Raw genomic sequence first — 22,213 nt, 5'->3', positions numbered from 1 at the left:
CAGCGTGGTGTGACTCACACCTCTGACCTCATCTTGGAGTCGATATTGCACCTGCCCAGGCTCTGTGCTTATGGCTTAGCTAGAAGGTTCTTGGCTGTGGAGCATTGCTCACTTTTAATTAGTCCCCTCATTAATTAACAGCGTGCATTTCCCTGGAAGCTGTGCTGCGTGACCTTGGGTCCTGTCTCCCTGGGGGCCTGCTTCCCTGAGTCTCCTCAGATGTCAGGGCTGACTTCTACCTGCACATGATCACATTAGTTGACACGTGGTGCATGGCCATTGCATGGGTATCTCCTTTTGCCGTGTCTGGAGGAGAGAAGCGAGGACTCAGTGTTTGGCAGGAGAGAATTCCATCATGATACCAGCCAGCATCTTAACTGATGGAGAGGTGTTCTCTTTTTCCCCTTTCAAAGAAGAACATCTCTCAGTTGATTAAAAATTCCGCTTTCCAGGATGCTTTCTAGTTGACCTGTCTTAAATCTGAATGTGGGTATAAGCTCCTGGCATCTGCTCAGAAGCACTTGAATGTGGCAGAGGTATTCTGTCCCCGACTGTGGGGCCAGAGCATGGCTTGCACTGGGCATGGCCGGGATCGGCATTATTTGTAGGGATAGTGTGAGTTTGCATAGCTGCTGAGGGCTATGGAAATGGGAGTCACGGCTAAATGAGGAGGCAAATAATTATAGAGAAACAGTGCTTAATGCCACATCTGAGGGGCTGGGTAAGCCTATGCATAGGAAGACTATGAGTTTAGAAGCAAGAAAAATTAGACACGTTGGGTGCAGAATGAGGAACGGGTCTCGGCCAGCAGTTCAGGACTGTTAAGGGTGATGAGCAGTATGGCCTAGTGGATAAGAGCAGGCTTTGGCATCAGACAGAGCTGGATTTGAAACCAGGCTTGGCCACTTGCCAGCAGTGCACCTTTGGCAGGTGGCTTCACTGCACGCAGCCTCAGTTTCCTTATCATAAGTGGGGATAATAAGATTAGCTCATAGGGTTGTTCTGTGGATTAAATGAGATAATGTTTATAAATTGCTTAGTACGATGTCTGGCCCAAAGTAAATGCTCGCTAAGTGGCTGCAATTACGAGCAATAGGAGGGTGGGGGAACCTGGTTTCGCGGGGCTCTCCCTTTGAGGTGCAGGCTGCCTCCACCGGCCTCCAGGAGCCGGCAGGACAGAGGGGCAGACGGGCACCGGGCAGGCCTCCGGGCAGGGTTTTGGCAGCTGACTCAGCCCCACATGTGTGCTTGAGCTGTCTTCCTGTTGGGAAAGATTCTTTATTCCACTTATTCTAAGTTACTTGAGCAGGTGCCTTCTCTCTTCACTCTCTAGGCTCCACGGCCTCTGCCTCTGCTGACTGACTGTCCTAGATCCTTCCTGAAGCAAGACTGGAGGTGGCGGGGCTGGGGGGAATGGAAAATCTATGCATGTTCAGGAAGACCCTGTCTATCAAGTCTTCTCTACAGACGTTCACCAGCAAATTAAAAACCAAAATCAAAACAAAAGAGAATAGCAAAAAGGGTTTGGATCTGTTTCCTGGCTCTTCAGCTGTGGAGATGTAATTAATCTCTGTGCCTTCATTGTCTGACCAGCAGAGCCCCCCCGCCCCCCGCCCTTTTATTTTTTGCCACAGTTCCCTTCCTGTTTCAAACTAGGGAAAAATGAATCAGAATGATTCCTTCAGAAGACCCTTGTGGAGCTGAGGGGTGGAGGGGCATTCCCTACCAAGAAGGACTCCCTGTTCTTTTGGGCCGCCTGTGCTGGGCCCCGGGGAAGATGCTCTCAGTCAGGATGTGGGAGGCCCTCAGAGCGGGCCCTCGAGGGGCCGAGTCCAAGTCCTGGTCCTCTGGGATAGGAAGGGAGGGGAGGGCATTCCTGGCAGAGGCCCTGCAGCAGGTGTTGGGGACCCTGAGGTGAGTCACTGGGGTCCAGAGGCACGAAGGTCACCCTGAGGAGAGGAGCAGTGAGGCGGGAGCGAGGCGCCGGGCCCTGGAATCAGCCGTGGCCGCAGCTCTGCCCCGTGGAAACCTGAAGTGCAGCCGGGCGGTCGGTTCCGTGGGAACCTGAGGAGGGTCCCTGGGGTGCCCAGGACGGTCTATCAGGGTGAGAAAACATTTGAAAAACTTTTATGCTGCGTTGTTTTAGGGGTAATGTTTTGTGAATACATAGTACACCAATACTGTAAAACTTGTATGTAACTTGTAAATGAATAAATTTACATATCTGGTACTTGTTCAGATGCTATTTACTGCCTGGAACATGCTATTTGTTTCCTAAGTTTGGAGGCAGCCATCCTGAGTGCCAAGGTCAGAGGAGGACGGCGGAGCCGGGGGCAGGGCGATCCCGCGCTCGCGGGTGGGCTGCTCATGGGGCGGGAGGCCGGTCCTCCCTCTGTGAGGTGGCAGCAGCACCTCTCTGGGACAGACGGTGACGCTGGCTGCTCCTGTCTTGCTTCAGCTCTTCTGTTGCTGACAGGAACACACCTGAGGATAGAGCTCTTGGCACATGAACAGATGCTGACTAAGACTCAAGGGAAAAAGAAACCCACGTTCCAGAAAGATCTGTGACTCCTGAGAACCCGGCGCTAACGCTTCCAGGTGTTTGTGGTTTGGGGAGATTGCGAGCTCTCCTGTGCTCATTTTCTGGCCATTGTAACTGCTTAGCAAGTACCTCAGCCCTAGCTAATCATGGACAAGAGACAGACTCTTGTGGACTCAGCAGAGCAGTTACAGGAGGTGGTGGTATGTCCTCCTTTCCTGCAAGAGAAGGCAGATCTAAAAAACATTAGGAAAAAAGTCAGTAAACAGAGCGCTGGGAGTGGGGGCTGGGAGCACCCGGGGCTTCCAGCTCTCGTGGTGGCTTTCATCTGTCTCCTGTTGAATTTTCCTCCAGTTCTGCATGTATTGTTGGTCACTCACTTCAGCCTCTCAGTCCAAAGTGGGAGGCAAACACACAGGCAAGAGAACCGGGGGCGGGGTGCGGGGAGGCCACCGTGGAAGCTGGCTACCACACCCTCATCCGGAGCTAAACTGAGGTGGAGGGAATTCTGAAGAAGCCATGTGTTTGAGTAAAGTTTGCACTTTGGCTTTGTATACATTTCTGAGAGCAACTGAAAGCTCTTTGAATAAGAATCCTTGCACGCCACCTTTTCCACACACATTCGGGATGTTATGTTTGCCCAAGAGATACGACCTCAGTTTATGTTGCATCAGACAGCTGATCCTTTCACTCAGGTTTGGCTTGTGCCCGTTGCCGTCAAAGAGCTGATTGTATGTGCCAAAGTGGAACAGACACTCACGGCGGCCCTGGGGCTTTGGTCTACCACTTCCTGGCCCAGGAGACACTGCTTGTTTCTTTCCCCCAACAACCCTTTGGCTATGCCTGCACACGGGGTGGAGATGCCTCGGAGAATTTATTGCTGCTCCTTGAATAGTTTCCTTTATCACTCACAAGGCCTGTCATTGTACTGTGTAGGGCTGCCTGACCTGGTCTCACCATGAAGCCACCGTCCCTTCTGCCTGCTGCTGACCCTGACAGCATTTCATCAGTGGGGCTTGTCCGGAATCCTTCGTGATTTATGAGCTTCTTGTGGATATTAACAAACATGTCTTGTCAGGCTTTCTGTCATAGTACACAGCTCTTGCGACCAAAATGGTCGATGGGGTGTGTAGAGTGAAAGGCACACACCCATCCTAGCTGCTTCTGTCCTGGCCGTAGAGATCCTAATTTCCACTGTCCCCGTTTGGTTAAGTGTTCAGCTCTGGGCCCAACTTAGCCCTGCCTTGGCTTCACCCTCAGTTGGCTCCACTCTAAGATGAAATGATAAGCTGGACCTGTAGCCACTTGCATATCTTATCTTAACAAATGGTGTCCATTCCTAACATCTATTTTAACGTTTTGTCATTTAAAAATTTATTTATACTTCTCTTCTCAAATCCTAATACTCCCCCCTGCCCCCACACACACATTTGGCAGGTGGGAGCATGGTATTAATGCTTTATATCTATTAATGGCATTTGTCTGTTTGGGGCTCGTTTATGGTTATTTGAGAAAACCTGAATTCCTCTACAAACTTATAAATTACTGATGTTGGAATTTGTGCTCGGTCAATCATTTTGTCTCCTGTAACTTCTTAGGCCATGCCTTGAATGTAGTAGCTGCTTAATAACTATTTGTTATAGGGATGGATAACGACAGTCTTCTAGATGGAGTGGACTGTGACTTTGCCCCATTGGAGGGTTGTTACTGAGTTATTTGGAGATCTGGGGGATGTCCAGGATGCTTCTTGGTCTGGGCAGGATGTCAAGGCTGTCAGGGACCTTGTACCTGGAGTCTGAGAAACCCACACCATTGCTGGACCCCTTGGCATAGGCCCACTGTGTCTTTCACACTCTCTGCCTAAATGTTCAGAAAGTGCTGTAAGCTCTTAAGCAGCCCTCTACCTATATACCCCAGGAAAAAAACTCTTAGGGTTATTCTGGCCTGAGGATGATGGAACAGCAGTCTGCACTGAGAACCCTCTTCCAGGCTGAGAGTTTTGGAATAACCTTGCTTTAGGTGGGCTCGGACCTGGGTGGCACTGGGAAGCATTGCTCTGCAGTGCTGTTTTGCCTTCACAGTGGACTGTGAAGAAGCCTTCTCCCAGCCATCTTGTTCCCCAGACATTCTAAGAATGACAGCAAAACCATTGTGCTGGATGTTCTCGTCAACCTAATCAATAAATCCAGTGTTTTGGACAAGGTGTGTCACAGAACCATCCTTGGGGACCTGGCCAGGGACAGGAGAATATTGAGGAAAGTGATAGTAAGGATGGACGTTTAAAAATCTAAGTGGCAAGGAACCTGATGAGCACAAAGGATTTTCTATAGTTAAAAAATACAAATGTGCATCTCTCTTCTCCCAAAGGTCCTAACGTTGGCTGTTGATAGGGGCTCCATCTTGCTTTCCACTTCTTGCCTGTCCCCAACCCCCCGCAAAGCCTGAGTTAGTCCAAAATCTGGGTGCCTTTTCTCAGTTTTAAAATAGTAGCACAATGCTGCTGTGATCACACAAAGCTATATTTTCACTGTCATCTCTGACTTGTAATAGTGCTTGGTAATTACATGGTGCTTTCCATCTGCAAGTTGGTAAACACATTATAAATCTTAACTCTTTGATTCTCCCAACACCTCTGCGGAAAGAGGAAGAGACTGCACAGTGCCTTTGAGGTTTAGCTGAAGTTTGATCTGGTGACATCTCATTGAGGTGTTCGTTCCTGTATGTAGTAGAGCTGGTAAAGAAGCATCTGCTCTTAAGAGTGATGTTCGGGGCTGGCCCCGTGGCCAAGTGGTTAAGTCTGCGCACTCTGTTGCAGGCGGCCCAGTATTTTGTTGGTTCGAATCCTGGGCGCGGACATGGCAGCTCATCAAACCACGCTGAGGCAGTGTCCCACATGCCACAACTAGAAGGACCCACCATGAAGAATATACAACTATGTACCAGGGAGCTTTGGGGAGAAAAAGGAAAAAAATTAAAAAAAAAAAATAGTGATGTTCTGTGCTGCCAAATGAGAAAGCTGAAGTCTCCATAGAAGCAAGAATCCGAAGGATCCTCCTCCTGACCTCAGCGAGCAGATCTCTTGGCCTCCGTGGCTTAGCCAGTTGTTATTATTTTGAGTACAGATTAGATTTCTAGAATCGTTAGAAAATATTGTGTCTGTTAAAGGATGCAGGGGCACAACTTTTAATTATTTTGTTTTGTTTTGTAAAAAGAATTTTGTTTCTGATGTATGTTGTCTGACATTTAAAAGGAGAAATTCATCACTGCTTCTTTGGCAGTAATTTTTGTGGCATTTTGTTATTTTTTTTAAAAAAGTCATTTCTTCCTAAAATCTGTTTTTTTTCGTCTTTTTACATCCAAAAGAATGGAATACCAAATAACTTTGAGATTTATCACAGTGAATTTCAAAAGCCAGACTAGACTTTAAAGAGACTTATAGAACAACACAAAATAATTATTGTACAGTTTTAAATTTCTTTAGCCATAGCTTCAATACATTGCTTCACTTAACTAACATGATTTCAATTTATTATGCAAATGTAACAACTATTCCATTAAAAAATATGTTAGAAAGATTGCATACTTTGTTTTTGCAGCACAATAAATTGTGTTGAATGTTGCTTTTTCTTTGATTTGCTTATTTTGTCTTTAATGACAATCTATTTAAAGTAAAAGTCTTTCAAGTGGCAGAACAACATGATAACACGTCTTCACTGGTAATTTAATCCTTGGATATAATGCGTTCATCTGAGAGAGTCCATTAAAAACAGCAAGGTGCCGAACACCAAAGCCGAGATGTTTTTAATCACAGAATTACAGTAATTATACAAATCTGAGATTTTCATCAGACAGAAAAGCCTTCCAGGGCTAAACATGCACTTTAGACTTAGCGCTAATAACTGTGTTTTGTTCCAAATTATAGGAGCGAGAATCCTCAGGCCAAGGGAAATATCGTAGAGAATGTTATGTGTTGACTTTTTAAGGAAAATTAAGAAATAAACTACTTTGATAACATCATATCTGTAAGAGTCACATAACTGGGTGATAGAAGAGTAACTCTCGGGTGTGGCCATAGTCCGTAGTCAGATAAAGTCAATGAGCCTGTCACTGTCTGCTGTATTTTCAGCATAGACAGAAGGCTAGAAGGAACAGATCTCTCTTCTCCCAGGGGTCCTGAAGTTGCTAACTAACTGGAGTACCTCTTCCAGTTGGTAAATGGGACAGACCACCAGTAAATGGGATGATTATTGGCCCAGAATCTGGATTTCTGGGTCAGGTGCAGACCATGTACAGAATAATTTAGTTATTGTGGTGATTATTAAAAGTGTCAAATTTTTAATAAAATGGCCAGGACACAGTACCCTCAAGGAGCTTGTTTTGAAGAAGTGATATAAAAAGATACATCTAGGAAGGTTTTATAAAAATCCCGCTAAACAAGAAATTTTATTTGATCTAGTTTCCATCTATCATTCTTTATTTTTTTCTGGCTCAAATGGGTAGGCGAGATGAGGAAAGGGGATTCAGGAAGGGAGAACACTGGGAGGGAGCGTGCTGTGGGGATGTCCTGCTGGGGGAGGACTCAGGGAGGACGCCTGGGGGAAATGGAGGAGGCCAGTTAGGATGGCCCCTCATCTGTCTCTGGGGGTTTGGAGGTGAGGTGCAGAGCATTATTCGAATGCAAGGCCCTGCGATCTGTCTGGGTGTTTCTGATGGGCACTCAGGACACAGAAGTCCTTCTAGAGGCTGTGGCAGAGACAGGCCTGGGATTTGAGTCCTGACAAGACAGTATTCTGGTTTCTGTTCTCCCAACCCCATCCCTTTCTGTGGTGATCTCATCTGTCTGCAAGCAGAACTGGAGTCAGCTGGAACAACCGTCCCCTGATTCCTTCTGAATATGTTAGCATCCACATTTATTATTTGCATATTTGAGCCTCCGGTGCTTCCCCACCTCCTTATCAGAAAGCTTGAAGGCCATTTGGAACCAGCTTGCAGCCCTGCCCTGTGCTGTAGGCCTCACTTTTTGCATCCACTAATGCTGGGCAGGCCCTGGCCGGGGAAGTCCCTGCCTGCCATTTCAATGTTATTAAAGTTTTGCTTTTTCCCTTTTAACTTTCAAAATAATATGTGCCATTGTGGAAAATTTACAAGATACAGAAAAATATAGAGAAGCAGAAAAATCATCCAGAGAGAATCCCACCCAAAGAGATTCACGTTTTGCCATATTTCCTTCCAATCATTTTTCTGCATCCTTTGTTCTTTATATGCATAGTTCTGCAAATACATAGTTGTCTTTTGATTTACAAACATTTAACAATATTTAATCACCTGTCATAAGCATTTCCCATAAACCTCATGGGAGGTCTCTTGACTGTTGATTGCCGTAGTGAACATATGGGTGTTCACCTTATTAAGTGTCTTGTCGTTTGTTCTCTTCCCAGGCCCCCTCTTGTCTGCCGCACATCTGGAAGGCTATGATGGGAATGAATGTGAAAACTTGGAGGTTTCACCTAACTCGTTGCTTCTGCTCGGAAGATCACCCTTTAGAAGTGGGAAAGCTGCTGCACGTGGTGGTCGACTCCAAGGGACAAGACGACATGTAGAAAGCGATGGATGAAAGCACCTCAGGGAGCCGCCGACGCATGCTCCCGGTGGCCTAGTCCAGGGAAGCCCTTCCGCGGGGCTCTGGCATCTGGAATGCCGCCAGTTCTGGACGCAGGGCTGATTCCTGAATGAGGATGGTCCGGCGGGGGCTGCTTGCGTGGGTCTCTCGGGTGGGGGTTTTGCTCGTGCTCCTCTGCTGTGCCATCTCTGTCCTCTACATGTTGGCCTGCACTCCAAAAGGCGACGAGGAGCGGCTGGGGCTGCCCCGGGCCAACGGCCCCACAGGGAAGGAAGGGTACCAGGCTGTCCTGCAGGAGTGGGAGGAGCAGCACCGCAACTACATCGGCAGCCTCAAGAGGCAGATCGCGCAGCTCAAGGAGGAGCTGCAGGAGAGGAGCGAGCAGCTCAGGCATGCGCAGTATCACGCCAGCGAGGCCGCGGGCCTGGGGCCCGACCCCGGGCTCCCCGAGAAGCCCCAGGCAGATCTGCTGACCTTCCTGCGCTCGCAGGTGGACAGGGCGGAGGTGCACGCCGGCGTCAAGCTGGCCACCGAGTATGCCGCGGTGCCCTTCGATAGCTTCACGCTGCAGAAAGTGTACCAGCTGGAGACGGGCTTGACCCGCCACCCCGAGGAGAAACCCGTGAGGAAGGACAAGCGGGACGAGCTGGTGGAAGCCATTGAGTCTGCCCTGGAGACCCTGAACAGTCCTGCGGAGAGCGGCCCAAATCAGCGTCTTTACACGGCCGCGGATTTCATAGAAGGTCGGCAGGTTTGTGAATTGGGGCGGGAAGTGAAGACAAGGCGTCTGGGTGTGGGCACCCGGGCAGCTCACGGCTGGAGGCTGGGGTTGGCTTTGGGGATGGCTGGTAGAAAGTTTCACGTGGGCGACGCCAAGGTGTGTAGCATGGGTTTTGCTTTTCAGAAACATCTGCTTCCACTTCTTTCCGGTGGAAACCACAGACACTGAGTGGACAGGTTCATTGTTCCTGGGCAGAAGGAGGAAGAACTCCTTGCTTTTGTTTCTCTTTTTTTAAAAAAGAGAGAGAATAAAATAGAAACATAAAACTTTGAAGCCCAAATAGAGTAGGATAGGCAGTTTTGATTTGTCCCTTCTCACAGGCTCTTCTCCTGCAGATTGGTTACAGGCCTGGAACAGGAGAATAGCAGCAAACGTGTACGATGCAGCACTTAGATCTGCCAGGCTCTGTTCTAGGAACTTCACACTTACGAATGCACTCTTTTCTCGTAATGACCCCATTAGGGGATGAGGAAGTGGAGATTCGGGTTAAGTAAGTAAGTTCTCTAAGGTCGCTCAGTTACCAAGTGACAGAGCCAGGATTTGAATCTAGGAAGTCTGGTTCCCAAGTCCACGTCCCTAACCACTAGGTTATGTTGTACAGATTGTCAGAGCACATGGAAACCAGTGAGATGAGTGGCTCTGCTTTTTTCCTGTGCACAGAACAACCGACTATCAATTCGTGTTTGATTGTGTCTAACTTCAGAAGAAAGCCTTGTCTAGTTTCTTGGGAGACTCATTGGTATCTTCTTTTTATCAACTTTTCCCATTGTTACTGGTTCAAAAATCCACTAATAATTTGGGAGAAGTGGTGCCATCAAGGGCATCCAGGTCCTCGCCCTGTTTCTGGATGGAGTCTCCTCCAACTTCCCAGACGTGTAGCTGCGGCCTCATTACCCCACTCCCTCCTTAGGTTGTGTAACCGCCATCTCATCAGCCTACGGGCAAGACAGACTCTCTTTAGTCATATCAGAAACCCTCCCACTGTTGTTTATGCCTGTTCTCTTTGGACACTTCCCTGTCTTATGGTTTTTTTCCACTTTGTATGTGAACTGTAAATTCATGCAGTTAGGAGACATTTCCACATAGGTTGTCTTATTAACCGACCCCCTGGCAAGATCATTAACATCCTTAAAACACAAATCCTAGTTGCCACCTGCCCTGGAGTATGCTACAAGAGCTGCCCACATACAAAACAATTTGAAAAGAAGTTGATTACGATGCAATGCCTGCAATCTGGAATGTTTGCCCTTATGATTTTAGTCTGCATTCATATTTGAAATCTCTGCTTTTCTGTGTACGATATCTTAATACATAAGGCCTGTTGTCTCCATCAGCAGTGACACAGGCCTCTCATCGCTGAGTTTATTGCTTCTAAGATCTGGCTGGCTTTCTCTTAGAGACACGTTCTTGTGGCTGCCCATTGTTGCTTTCATGTGCTGCACACACCCCGTGTTTTAAGCCAGATCAAACCACACAAACCTTTCAAATTTGGTGAAAGTCTAGTCAGCTGTTTTCATATGATGAGTAAATAGACACGAACACTTTAAATATATTTATACGTATTTGACTGTTATAAGAAGCACAGTTCGTTTCATTTTTTCATTCTTATCACAAAAGATTATGGAGGCAATCTTTTATTTTCTCAGGAAAGAGAACATTGTGAAAGATTCCGCTAGTCAGAGGAAGCTGCAGAAGGAGAGTTAAATTCAACATAAGGAGTAACTTTCAAACAGTGATGTTTCAGGACAAAGTGGGATTCCCGTCACTACAAGAATTGTGTCATCTGGCCACTTGGCCAGGAGGTTATAATCCATGATTGCAGCATCGGAGAGGTGGTGGGACTGAATTACATGGAGGACCTTTTCAATCCTGGCTCATGATTCTTTGATCTACATCTAGTTAAGGAGAAAGAGGGGAATGGAAAGGGTCTGATTTGAAGTCTGTTTTCTATAATGAGTGATGGGACCTTATCAGGGTGAAGTATATCTTTCAAATTACTTACCTTGGTTTCTTTACATAACCTTAGAGAGATTGATTTTGTGTTTCGGGTGTCAGTAGTCCAAAAGTTGGAGCAATTTAGTAGAAGTCCATGGGGAAATTTTAGGTGACAAGTGGGGTTTTCCACTCTCTTGGAGAGTTCTAAATGAAGGTGACAGATTTGGTGAACCCAGAAGTAGTGTGATAAAGATGGGGAGTCTTTGTGTTTAAAGAAATAAAATAAAAGCCTGTGGAATGCTCCCAGCTGATAATAGCTATGTAAAACTTAAAACTCCCTAGGAGGCAGGTGGCACGATCACATGAGCCTGGGGAGTGTGTGAGCTCCTTGAGACTCGGTTTCCTCATCTGTCAAAAAGAGACTTGACTTACATGTCGTCCAGGGCTCTCCCCAGCCACAGCCTTCCACAGAATGCAAAATGCTGGTTTGACTTCTTTTCTTCTTAGCTTTGCCAAGAAACCGTCCCCGAGGGATGTCCTGCCACCCACTCTGCTGGGTGACCCAGGACATGCCACCCACCCTTTTGGATCCTCCACTATACAAGGAGGAGTGCAGATAGATTATTTATAAGGTCTGGTCTGACTGGGGCCACTTTCTACAACTCTGTGAAGCTTGCAGAGGGAGAATACCACGTTGATGACTCTAATTTATTATCTATATTGATTTAATTATTATCTGTCTCTAAAGGACAGAGGGAACAACGTTTGCCTCCTTTTTCCTTTCCCCAGATGTTTCGCTGGTGCTGGTTTTTGCTTTGGAGTCTCACATAATAGCACAAATTTTTTTTACAACCATCTGGGAAAAGAAGTTAAAGTAGGAAAACGTGATCAGATCCTGGGCCTTAGGATGCCTATTTCTCCTCGAGTAAACAGAAACTCTTCCTTTTGTTTGTGGTTTAGTTATTCCTTCAGTGTGGGGTATACAGACTCCCATTTAAATCTGAGTGGCGCAACATTTGGCTTTGATTTCATACTTTTAAATAGAGCTCTTGGACATAAATTTGACATCATTCCATAAGACAATTTAGCTTTCTGAATTACTCCTTTTAGCATCCATACATCTCATCGTGTGGATCCTGTGTGAGGCATTTGTGTCTGCTATCTCCAGCAGTTTCTGTCTGTTGTCAGCCTGGGCAGCTCACCCTCCTCCAGCTTTTGAATGGTTAGGAGTGGCAAGAGTGGGTCAGACACTAAAAGTGTTGATTTTGGGGTGAGGTGGAGCCATGCCATGATCCACAAGAAAATGAAAGTGTTAAGGGCATTTTGAGATATGTTTTAAAACAAGGGGATATAGAAACAGCTATAAAACCTTAGTAGCTGCCTGTGCAGTAAATCCTGACCTCCTGTCTCTGCAACCAAGACCTTGTGCTTTCTGGGAAGCTCAGGGACGGAGGGAAGATACAGAGTGTTTGACTCCCTTGTTTGTGTCTCACCATAGCCTCCAGGGAATGCCCTGTGACCACTTAGCTAAAGCTTTTTCAGACATGTTCCAGGTCCTGAGTGCTTGGAGAGCAAGGTGCTTGGGACTGAGGATGGGAAATGAGCCCTTTCCACCGCGTGCATTTCAGAGACAGGCTTCTTTGTCAGCAACTTTGTGACTTGGGGTAGAAAAGGTATGGCAGGTGCATTTCTGGGCATTTGGGGGCATCTGGGGATCTTGGTGCAGAAGTAAGGGAGAGCAGGTCTTCTGCACAGTGGGTGGGTCTGATCTGTGTTTGGAGTGTGGAGGGAAGACAGAGCGGCGGGGAGACTTGCTGGCAGGCAGGACAGCAGAAGGACGTCAGGGCCTGAGGTGTGCCTCAGTTCTCAGCCAGCGTCTACAGGGAAGCAAGGGCTCAGGATTCGGGACAGCCTTCTGACCATCCCTCACTTCACTGTGCGCAGGGCTGACCGCATGGGTTTACGGGGAGGTTCTGAGCAGGCCTGCAGGATATTAGGTCCCTCTGTCACCTCACCCTGTCCCCTCTGTCCCACTACCTCCCTCCAGTCTCCTCATTTTCTGCTGATGATTTAAGTTTCTTTAAGGGGACAAATGCTTTTTATTCTGAAATCAGAGATAAGAGGCTTAAAAGCAAATAAATGGTTTGAGGCTACACTTTGTAGAGCGAATTCTGCCTGTGGTGAAAGAAGGTGGCCCAGCGTTGGGTTTCTGCCAGTGGGCAGGAGTCCTGCCCTCCATCAGGGCAAGAAGAAGAGCCCCGTGCTAGAATAGATGTTCTGCTGTCGCAGAATATTTGGAAGTTCTTAATAATTTTTGAACAAGGGACCCCACATTTTCACTTTGCGCTGGGCCTGCAAAGTAGGAAGCCAGTCTTACCTCCACAGTTGGGAGGACAGGACGGAAAGGTAAGGAAAGAGGAAGATGGAATTAGAAGGTGACCTGTGCAGTCCTGCCAGCTTTGCCGAGGGTCAGTCTGTTGACCTTCCCTGGGCTGGGACAAATGGAACCTGTGTTTGACATACATTCTATGCGGATGGAGTATTTTGTTACAAGACTGCAGAAGCTTTGTGTTATGATGATTTTGCTTTTGGTATTTATATTGTACTCACTCAAAACAATTTAGTTCCCAGGGCACTTTTTAAAAACTTGAGGTATCTCTGTTCTTCTGCCTTATGTTTCCTATTAAGAATAGGCTGTAAGAGAGCTCTCGTGATGCTGTGGGATGTCGAAGATAGAAGAACTTGGCTGTAGCGGGAGTAGCAAGCAAAGGCTCCATGGAGCGAAGGCCTGACCCGGGCCTCGCACCGACTGCAAGGAGGTGTGGGAATGGGGCGGAGGGGGAGATGGGCAGACAGGGGGCCGCCTGCACACGAAGGGCGCAGCCCCGGTGGTGTGGTGGGGCTGCTGCTCAGACCTCAGCCTGCTCAGCCGTGTTGGGTAGGAAGTGGTGTTTACAGAAAGGATCTGTAGATTTTTCACCAGACCTCTAGTTTGTCCTCTGTTAGGGTCATGGATGAGGTCCTGTGCCAAAGCTTTATCAACATGCATGGATGGCACACCTGTTACAGGTGCAGAATGGCCCCAGCTGTTTTGGGGGTTGAGAAAGGAGGATAAAGGCAGGTCTCAGGCCTGAAGGACCTGACTACCCATGTGGGGAGGCAAGACTGAGCGACTGAGGGTCCAGTGGGGGGAATTGATTCTGGGTGCTGTGGGCTTCAGAGTTGGTGGCTGGATGTGAGCCAGATGGTCAGCCAGATGTCAGAGGAGGTGGGACCTGAGCCACTTTCGAAGAGTGAGAAGGGGTTATTGGAGAGGGGGTGAGGTGGGGAACAGGTTGGCAGCAGAGGGCGGTTCTAGAAAGCAGTTTGACTAAGGAATAGGGTTGGAGTATAGGGTTAGGGAGGAGACCAGCCTAACCAGCAAGCAGGACCTGAGAGTCGCTAAGAACACAGCTCACAGGATCCTGAGGGCCAGGCGTAGGAGTTTAGCTCACAGGGATCATCTGAGTCTAGAGTTAGAAGATCCTTCCTTCCCAAGAGGCAGTGGACCTAGCTCTTGGGTCCCAAATAGCCCTTTCCTCCTCTGGCTTGCTGTGGTTCACAAGTGCTCAAACAGTTGCAGCATCTGCGGGTCCCAGTGGTCCGAGATGGGGACTGCCGTGGTTCATTCCAGCTGATCTTGTGTCTGTCACCAGGCACTATTTCTGATATTTCACAAACACTAGTTTATTTAATCCCTGCTGCCATTAGCGAGGTAGACACTTGCTTATCTCTGTTTTGTCGATGTGGAATCTGAAACTCAAAGAGATTAGGTAACATCCTCAGGGTCACCAGCTGGTGAGTGATGGGACCAAGATTTTAGAGCCCAGCTCTGCCCTACACCCTATATCTTAGTTCCTCATTGTGCCATCTCTGACCTCCGGGGGTCTCTGGCCCAATACACACACTTCTCTGGTCCCAGAATGTTGTGGGGAAATCTTTTAAAAACACACCAAAGGCGTGCAAACCCCTTTGGGAGAGGTCCTACACTGACGAATTGTATACATTTTCTTGGAAAGAAGTTTTGAAAGGAAGAGAAAGAAAAATGTGAGATCCTGGGGGAGAGAAGCAGAAAGAGGCGCGGGAAGAAGCTGTGATGATAAAGCATTCACTTAAGTGAGGGAAGAAGGGGCAGCATCTAGGAGCCTGGAGCATGGACAGCTTTATTTAAACTGCTCGGACCTGCGTTTCTTATCAGAACTGTTACAGCATTATGGAAGGGGGGCAGGGAGTTGATACTGAGTTCAAAACAGCCAGTTAAGAGCTGTTACGGAGCTGTTTGGCGTGCTTGTCCCTTCTTTAAGGGAAGAGGCAGGGTTTACATTTGTGTTATATTCTCCAAAATATACTACTTTACCTAAGTTTTGGATTTTTTTTTTTAAAGATTTTATTTTTTTTCCTTTTTCTCCCCAAAGCCCCCCAGTACATAGTTGTATATTCTTCGTTGTGGGTCCTTCTAGTTGTGGTATGTGGGACGCTGCCTCAGCGTGGTTTGATGAGCAATGCCATGTCCGCGCCCAGGATTCGAACCAACGAAACACTGGGCTGCCTGCAGCGGAGTGCGCGAACTTAACCACTCGGCCACGGGGCCAGCCCCCTTAAGTTTTGGATTTTATATAAATGTGCGGCTTGGGCAGTCCCGGGGGTCTCCACGATCCGATCCCAACTTGCTTTTCCCCTTCATTTCCTGCTGCTCCTTCTGCTCTTCCTCTCCTGCCGCTGAATACTTCCTCTCCTGCCTGCCTTGACTATCCTCGCTACGCACAGTCCACTGGGAGACCCAACCTCCCACCGTCTCTGCCCAGGGTCCTACATCTGTCTGCTCTCTGAAATCTTTTCTGGTTCTTCCACGTGGAAGTTCTCTTTTGTTCTTCCCAAAGTAGTGTATTGTGCTTGAGGGCACGTCTCATCCTCCCTCTGCTTTTGTAGCTCTTCATTTAGATTCAGCCAGTCTTGGCTGACAGCTGCTAGCAATGGTAATCAGTACACAGTAGGGTTTCCTGTCCATTAATAAAATAGCCCTCATAGCCATCTTTCCCATGGGGAGCCAGCTAGGTGAGCCGTAGTGAAGTCCGACGCCACCAGCATCCTCCTGTCAGCATGCGGAGGAGCCTGGACTCCTGACTCTTACTGCCCTGTGTGCAGTGCCTACCTAGAGGGCCAGGCCTACGCCTCACTCAGCTTTCAGCTCCGTACCCATTGTATATACTACACAATCAGTGTGTGTATTACTGCCCTGTGTGCAGTGCCTTCCTAGAGGGCCAGGCCTACGCCTCACTCAGCCTTCAGCTCCGTACCCATTGTATACACTGCACAATCAGTGTGTGTCTTACTGCCCTGTGTGCAGTGCCTTCCTAGAGGGCCAGGCCTATGCCTCACTCAGCCTTCAGCTCCCATACCCATTGTATACACTGCAATCAATGTGTATGAAAGACATTGCTTGAAACCTTCTGGAAGAAAAATGTATATAAATCTCAGGTATACACAATTCTCGCCCCACACATCTGCTCTGCTCTTAAAGTTACATTGTAAATTAGATGTTTGTATTGGAGGATATTTTCCATAGAAATAATACTGTAAATAGTACTTGAGTTCCTGTGACAGACCACAAATCTGCTTTAAACTCCAAACTCAGAAACATAAACGCTAGGGGTTAGGGATACATAGATGAGAGTAGCTTCTTAGAAAGTTATTTTCCTTTTCTATCCTAGACATTACTAGGATATTCTCAATGTAGTACCTATCACTAAAACCATTTTTTAAAAACATTTTATTTTGAAATAATTTTAGAATTACAGAAAAATTGCAAAAATGGCACAGGGTTCCTGTACCCCCTTCACCCAGCTTCACCTAGTGTCTGTGTTTTACATAACGGTGCACAGTTATTGAAAGGATGAAGATAACCTTGGTGCAAATCTGTTAACTAAGTTATGCCTTGGCTTTGTTTTGTTTTGTCTTTGTATTTCTCCTACTTGGTGGTCTCTGAACTTTTAGGATCTGTGGTTTGGTGCCTGTCATTCATTTTGGGAAATTCTGAGCCAGTATTTCTTGAGCTGTCTCTTTGCCCTGTCCCTTCTCTCTTCTTCTGGAGTTCCAGTTATGTGTCTGTCACACTGCTAGACCTTGTCTCACAGCTCTTGGATGTTCTTTTCTTTCTTTGTTTTCACTTTTTTCTCTTTGCATTTTAGTTTGGCTACCTTTTATTGACCCACTTCAAGTTAACTTATGCTTTCCTCAGCAGAAAGAAGGCTGCTGGTCCATCCAAGGCATTCTTTATCTGTATTACTCTATTTTTAATTTCTAGCATTTCCATTTTATTCTTGTAACTGCCATCTCTCTGCTGAAGTTACCCTTCTGATCACACGTGTTGTCCACTTTTTCCACTAGAGCCTTTAGCATATTACTTACGGTTATTTTAAATTCCCTGTCAGATAATTCCGGCATCTTTGTCTTATCTGACTCTGGTTCTGAGGGTTGCTTTGTGTCTTGAGTTTTTGTCTTGCCTTTTCCTATGCCTCATGATTTTCACTGAAACTTGGACATCTTGTGTAGCTAGTAGAGACTGAGATAAGTACTGTTTATGCCTGGAAATGGCGCACTTCCTTCTCCTGGGCCTTTAGTGTGTGTGTGGGGGTGAGTTAGTCTAATCAGGAGTCGGGCTGGGTTGGAAGTTTGTTGTTGCCATGGTTACCCTCCGTGCCCCACAGGCTTTAAATTCTTTTGGTGATGCCTTGTGTTCAGGATGGGGGTGGTTTTGCCTGCGTGTTGCCTGCCAGCTCTGCAGTTGAGGTCTTCCCTTTGCACTGCCCCTAGGACAGGGTCTTCTTGGACTTCTCTGCTGTCCCAGCCCAGCAAGTCTGCTGTCATTTGTCATTCAAGCTTGTTGGCATAGCTGTGCAGGGCAGTGGGGAGAGCGCCAGTCTCTGGTGTTCTGATTAAATCTCGGTCCTGCGCAGGCTCCATGTCACTGGGTCTTGGGTGTTCTCCTGTCCCACCCCAGGAATAAGGCCTTTTCGCTCCTCCCTTCCCTCGGCTGCAATGAGTTTTCACCAGTTTCCTGAGGGTGCGAATGTTGCCCTTTCCCGACCAGTGAGGTTTTTGTTCCATAGAGGGGAGACCAGAGAGAAGGATCTGGGGGAGTTTCTTGTCCCCTCCCGCATGACTGCTGTCCCCGTCCCCTAGGCCTGCACCCCATGGACACGTTCTTAAGCCTCCTTCTGATTTCTCTGTGAGTCCCCACGAAGTTCCTGGAGAAAGAGCCTGCAGGAGAGGGCAGACTCCTCCACCTTTTGGAACCCCCTGGACTTCCCTGTCCTGCCAGCCTCCGCTTGGCCTTCATCATTTTGTCAATTTCTTATTACCAGTGTCCTGTTCCACCTACGCCAGCAAGCAAGTGCTCGTGTCTCTTTGCTCACTGCGGGCTCCTCTCCCGCCTCAGACTTTGGGCCAGCTGTTTGCTCTGTGACCTCAGCTCTCCACTGAGGTCACAGCAGTCTTGCGTTAGAAATCGGTCTGGCTCTTTTTCATTGTAAGCAGTGCTCCTTCAAGCTCATTATATCCTGAGTGGAAGCAAAAGTGTGAAACCACTTTTTAAAATAATCATTTAAAACCTGTTGATTACTTTCTCTACTTCCGTTTCTCTACAAATCGCTTTCTTCTCACAGTCCAGTTTCAGCCATCATGCACAAGCCAACCGTGTGAAAGAACTGAATCGCATTGATTTTACTCATGAGTGGGAATGTTGTGTAACATCCCAAACCTGGAAGTCCATTATTAGAAAATGTGCTTTGTGCAAAAACCTCAAATCCCCTAATCTCTTTTCTATGGCCGCAAGTCAAATAAATGGCATTGGTGCTTTACACTCTTTCTTGTACCGTGTCTCTGTTCTTTGAGTTTGAATGTTTTAGTGGTGGGCACCTGGATTTCTTCTCACAAATGCTGTATTATCATGAAAAGTAAAATTATTTTTATTGTGACAATTTGTAATTTACAAGCATGCCTCCCAAAACTGGCGGTGCTGAGCCGCCCCTGCCTTCGTCACTGCCGGAATTTGGGGTTGTTACTTTCCGTCCCTCTCTTCCTTTCACCTTAGTCTGCCTTAGAATCACTGTGCCCTCATGCCAGTGTCCATCCAAGTCCCATGGCAGCTGGAGGAGGGGAGTTAAGAGGCGGTAGAGGGAAGGGAAAAGAGGATATCTTGTTCCTACCTCAAATCTCCACCTTCTTCCTGCACTTCCCTCCTCCACAGGCCTGAAGGCACATCTGTGGTTGAAGTGTTGACACCTGCTGCCCCATCTCTTTGTCACCACCCTGCACAAACCCCTGCTTGGGAAATAAAGCTAAGACTTCAAAACCCCAGGAGGCCGTGACTCCCTTCTGAATCCTGTCATGCTCCTTCCTCTCGGGCTGTGCCCCAGGCAGGCACCCCTGCCTGCTTCCTTCCCTGCACCCATCCCCGAGGTCTGCAGCCTGGGCCCTGAGGAGCCGTCACCAGTGACTTAGAGCTCCCTTGTCCCCAGTCCCCTGCCTGACCTGTCGGGGAGGGATAGTCCCCTCTTCCATTCAAAATGTCGTTCTGACTGTTGAAGTTGTAACTGTGAGGCTTGGGTCAATTTGTGTAGCGCCGTAAATGCTGTACTGCAGGCATGTAACGGGTTAGAGAGGTTTTTGTGAGCTGAGCTGAGGGCTTCACCACAATATGTCATATTGGTCCCGTGCCTTCTGAGTGACTTACACATAAACTTTTGAACACAACCTATTTGTAAATGCAGGACTACCCCCTAGTATTTCCTTTGCATTGTAAATGTCACTGTCAGCGGTGGCCAGTGATTCTCTGCACAAGTCAGAATCTGTCTGATTTACCCAGAGCAAGGGAGCATTCGGGTGGCAGTGATGAGATGATTTTGACGGTAAGCAAGAAGACGGTCTGTGTAGCGTCTTCCCTCTCTCGCCGTCTGTTTCCGTTGAGGTTGCTGAGCAGAAGTCGGCGTCCACAGAGAGACGGGGGCTTGTTCTTTCTCAGAGGGAGAGCTCTGCTGAGCCTTTTGCCCAGATGACTTTATTCTCGTTATAGGACCTGGAGGAGCTGAGGTAGGAGAAGGATAAACACCAAGAAGAGAAGCTCCATGGTGGACATGCTTACCTAGATCTTACCTGCTCTCCTCCTGCCCTCGGCCTCCTGCTTTTACTGTGGACATAGATGGAGGGGAGGAATAGACCTTTCTAACCGTGGAGGGTTCCATTTGGTTTATCAATTGGTATGGAAAGTATAGTTCTGAGAGGTGACTTCATCTGAAGTTTTTTGTAGGTAGGATACTGATGGTAGAGAACAGAGCCAAGAGGAAATTAAATTGCAGGAGGAGGTAATTATGTTAATTACCACTTGAAACTTTGTAGCTTGTAAAATGTGGGAAGAGATGGGTAATGGGAGACAGTGAGATTTATATTTATGCTTTGAGATTGTTAAAGACTTGGTTATTCAGTGGTCTGTTCATTCATTGGACATGCCCTGTGCACCAAGCATTGTCAGTGCTGGGGATGGACAATTTACATGTATAGTCCCTGTCCCCTCACAAGCCCCAGAGCCCAGTGGGAGGGACACCCAAGTACACTGTTGATTACAGCACAGAGTCACACCTTAAACAAGTGGTACAGGGGAGAGAGAATTAGCCTTAGGGTGGCATGGTCAGAAGGGGCATCATGGGGAAGGCTACCCTTGAGCAGGGTTTTCAAAGATGAGTATGAATTGGTCCAGGCCAAGAGTGAGTGTGCTGTAAAGAGAGGAGTGTTTTAGGTAGCAAGAGTAACATGGGCAAGCCGAGGAGGCATTAAAAGCTTGGTGTGTTCAGGGAACTACAGGTAATCAGATAACGCTGGAGTATTAATGAGGAGCACAGTAGGTCTGGGTGGGAGAAGAAGGCATGGCAAGATGACGATCCTGAAGAATTAGGCAGGGCCAAGATTATCAAGAGTTTTATATGCTATCTAAGAGTTTATAGTTTATCCTACAGGGCATATGGCACTACTGACGATTTCAAATGGTGGTTACGTTTGCCTTCTAGCTGGGTCACTATGATAGCAGGGTAGAGGGTGCATTTGAATGGGTTAAGAATAGAAGCAGATTTGGAAAATAGTTTGACAGTTCCTCAAAGTGATAAGCATAGAGTTGGCATATGACCCAACAATTCTGCTCCCAAGAGAAATGAGAACATACGTTCACGCACAAACTTGTACACAAATGTTTACAGTAGCGTTGTTCATAATAGCCAATGGTGGAAACAACCCAAATGTCCATCAGTGGGTAGATTGATAAATAAAGTGTGGCATATCTGTACCATAGAAAGTTGTTTGCCATAGCAAGAAATGAAGTACTGATCCATGCTACAACAGGGATGTCCCCTGAAAACACTGTGCTGAGTGAAAGGATCTGGATACAAAAGACCACATATTGTATGATTACGTTCATATGAAATTTCCAGAACAGGCAAATCTATAGAGACAGAAAGTAGACTGACAGTTGCCTAGGATTCCAGGTGGCTGGGTTGGGGGGCGATGAGGAGTGACTTCTAGTAGGTACACGGTTTCTTTTTTAGGAAGATGAAATGCTCTAAACTTAGATTGTGGTGGTGGTTGCACAACTCTGTAAATATAGTAAAAGAGTTGACTTATACACTTTAAAGGGTAAATTATTTGGTATGCGAATTATATTTCAATAAAGCCACTTATAAATAAATAAAAATAAATGTGATTCTCTGTCCTCAAAAAGAAAAAAAAAGAATGAAGGCTGGGAGACTAATGAAAAGGCTTTAAAAATATTTGAGGTGGTGAAGGCTTCTGAACTGTGGCTGATGCGGTGGGATAGGATAGGAGGAATGCTAAATATGGTCAGGAGACGGTAATTCTTTAAGTCTAATCATAGAATCCTAGGCTTTTCCACAGACATTTCTCAAGAGTGTTTAATGAATAAGCTACTATGAACATACGGTCTTGCATCGCTTAACAATGGGGATACATTCTGAGAAATGCTTCGGGTGATTTCATCATTGTGCGACCATCATAGAGTGTATGTACACAGACCTAGATGGTATAGCCTGCTACACACCTAGGCTCTATGGTACTAATTTTATGGGACCACTGTCATATATGTGGTCTGTCATTCACTGAAATGTTGTTATGTGGCACATAACTTTATTTGTATCATGGCTTTTTCAAAAAAGAATTTAAGGCAGCTATGGTAATTACTGATGTCAAATCTCTTTCCCACTTACCTAAGTGCTAAAGTGTATCCTTCTTGTATAAA

At 46.9% G+C, this 22,213-nt stretch overlaps 1 protein-coding gene across 22 annotated transcripts in view; it reads left to right on the top strand.

Moving 5' to 3' along the window:
- Window positions 1-22,213, top strand: part of CSGALNACT1 (chondroitin sulfate N-acetylgalactosaminyltransferase 1) — a 330,167-nt gene that overhangs the window by 225,662 nt on the left and 82,292 nt on the right. For all 22 annotated transcript variants that reach the window (XM_005606261.4, XM_070253309.1, XM_070253298.1 and 19 more), the window contains one exon: window positions 7,978-8,902. In XM_005606261.4, coding sequence (XP_005606318.1) covers window positions 8,269-8,902 — 634 coding nt within the window. In that variant the 5' untranslated portion in view covers window positions 7,978-8,268. The remainder of the gene's footprint in view (window positions 1-7,977; window positions 8,903-22,213) is intronic.

The sequence above is a fragment of the Equus caballus genome, chromosome 27, assembly GCF_041296265.1.
Source record: "Equus caballus isolate H_3958 breed thoroughbred chromosome 27, TB-T2T, whole genome shotgun sequence".
NCBI classification, from domain to species: domain Eukaryota; kingdom Metazoa; phylum Chordata; class Mammalia; order Perissodactyla; family Equidae; genus Equus; species Equus caballus.
The sequence above is the reverse complement of the archived record's forward strand: the minus strand, read 5'-3'. Positions and strand labels throughout refer to the sequence as shown.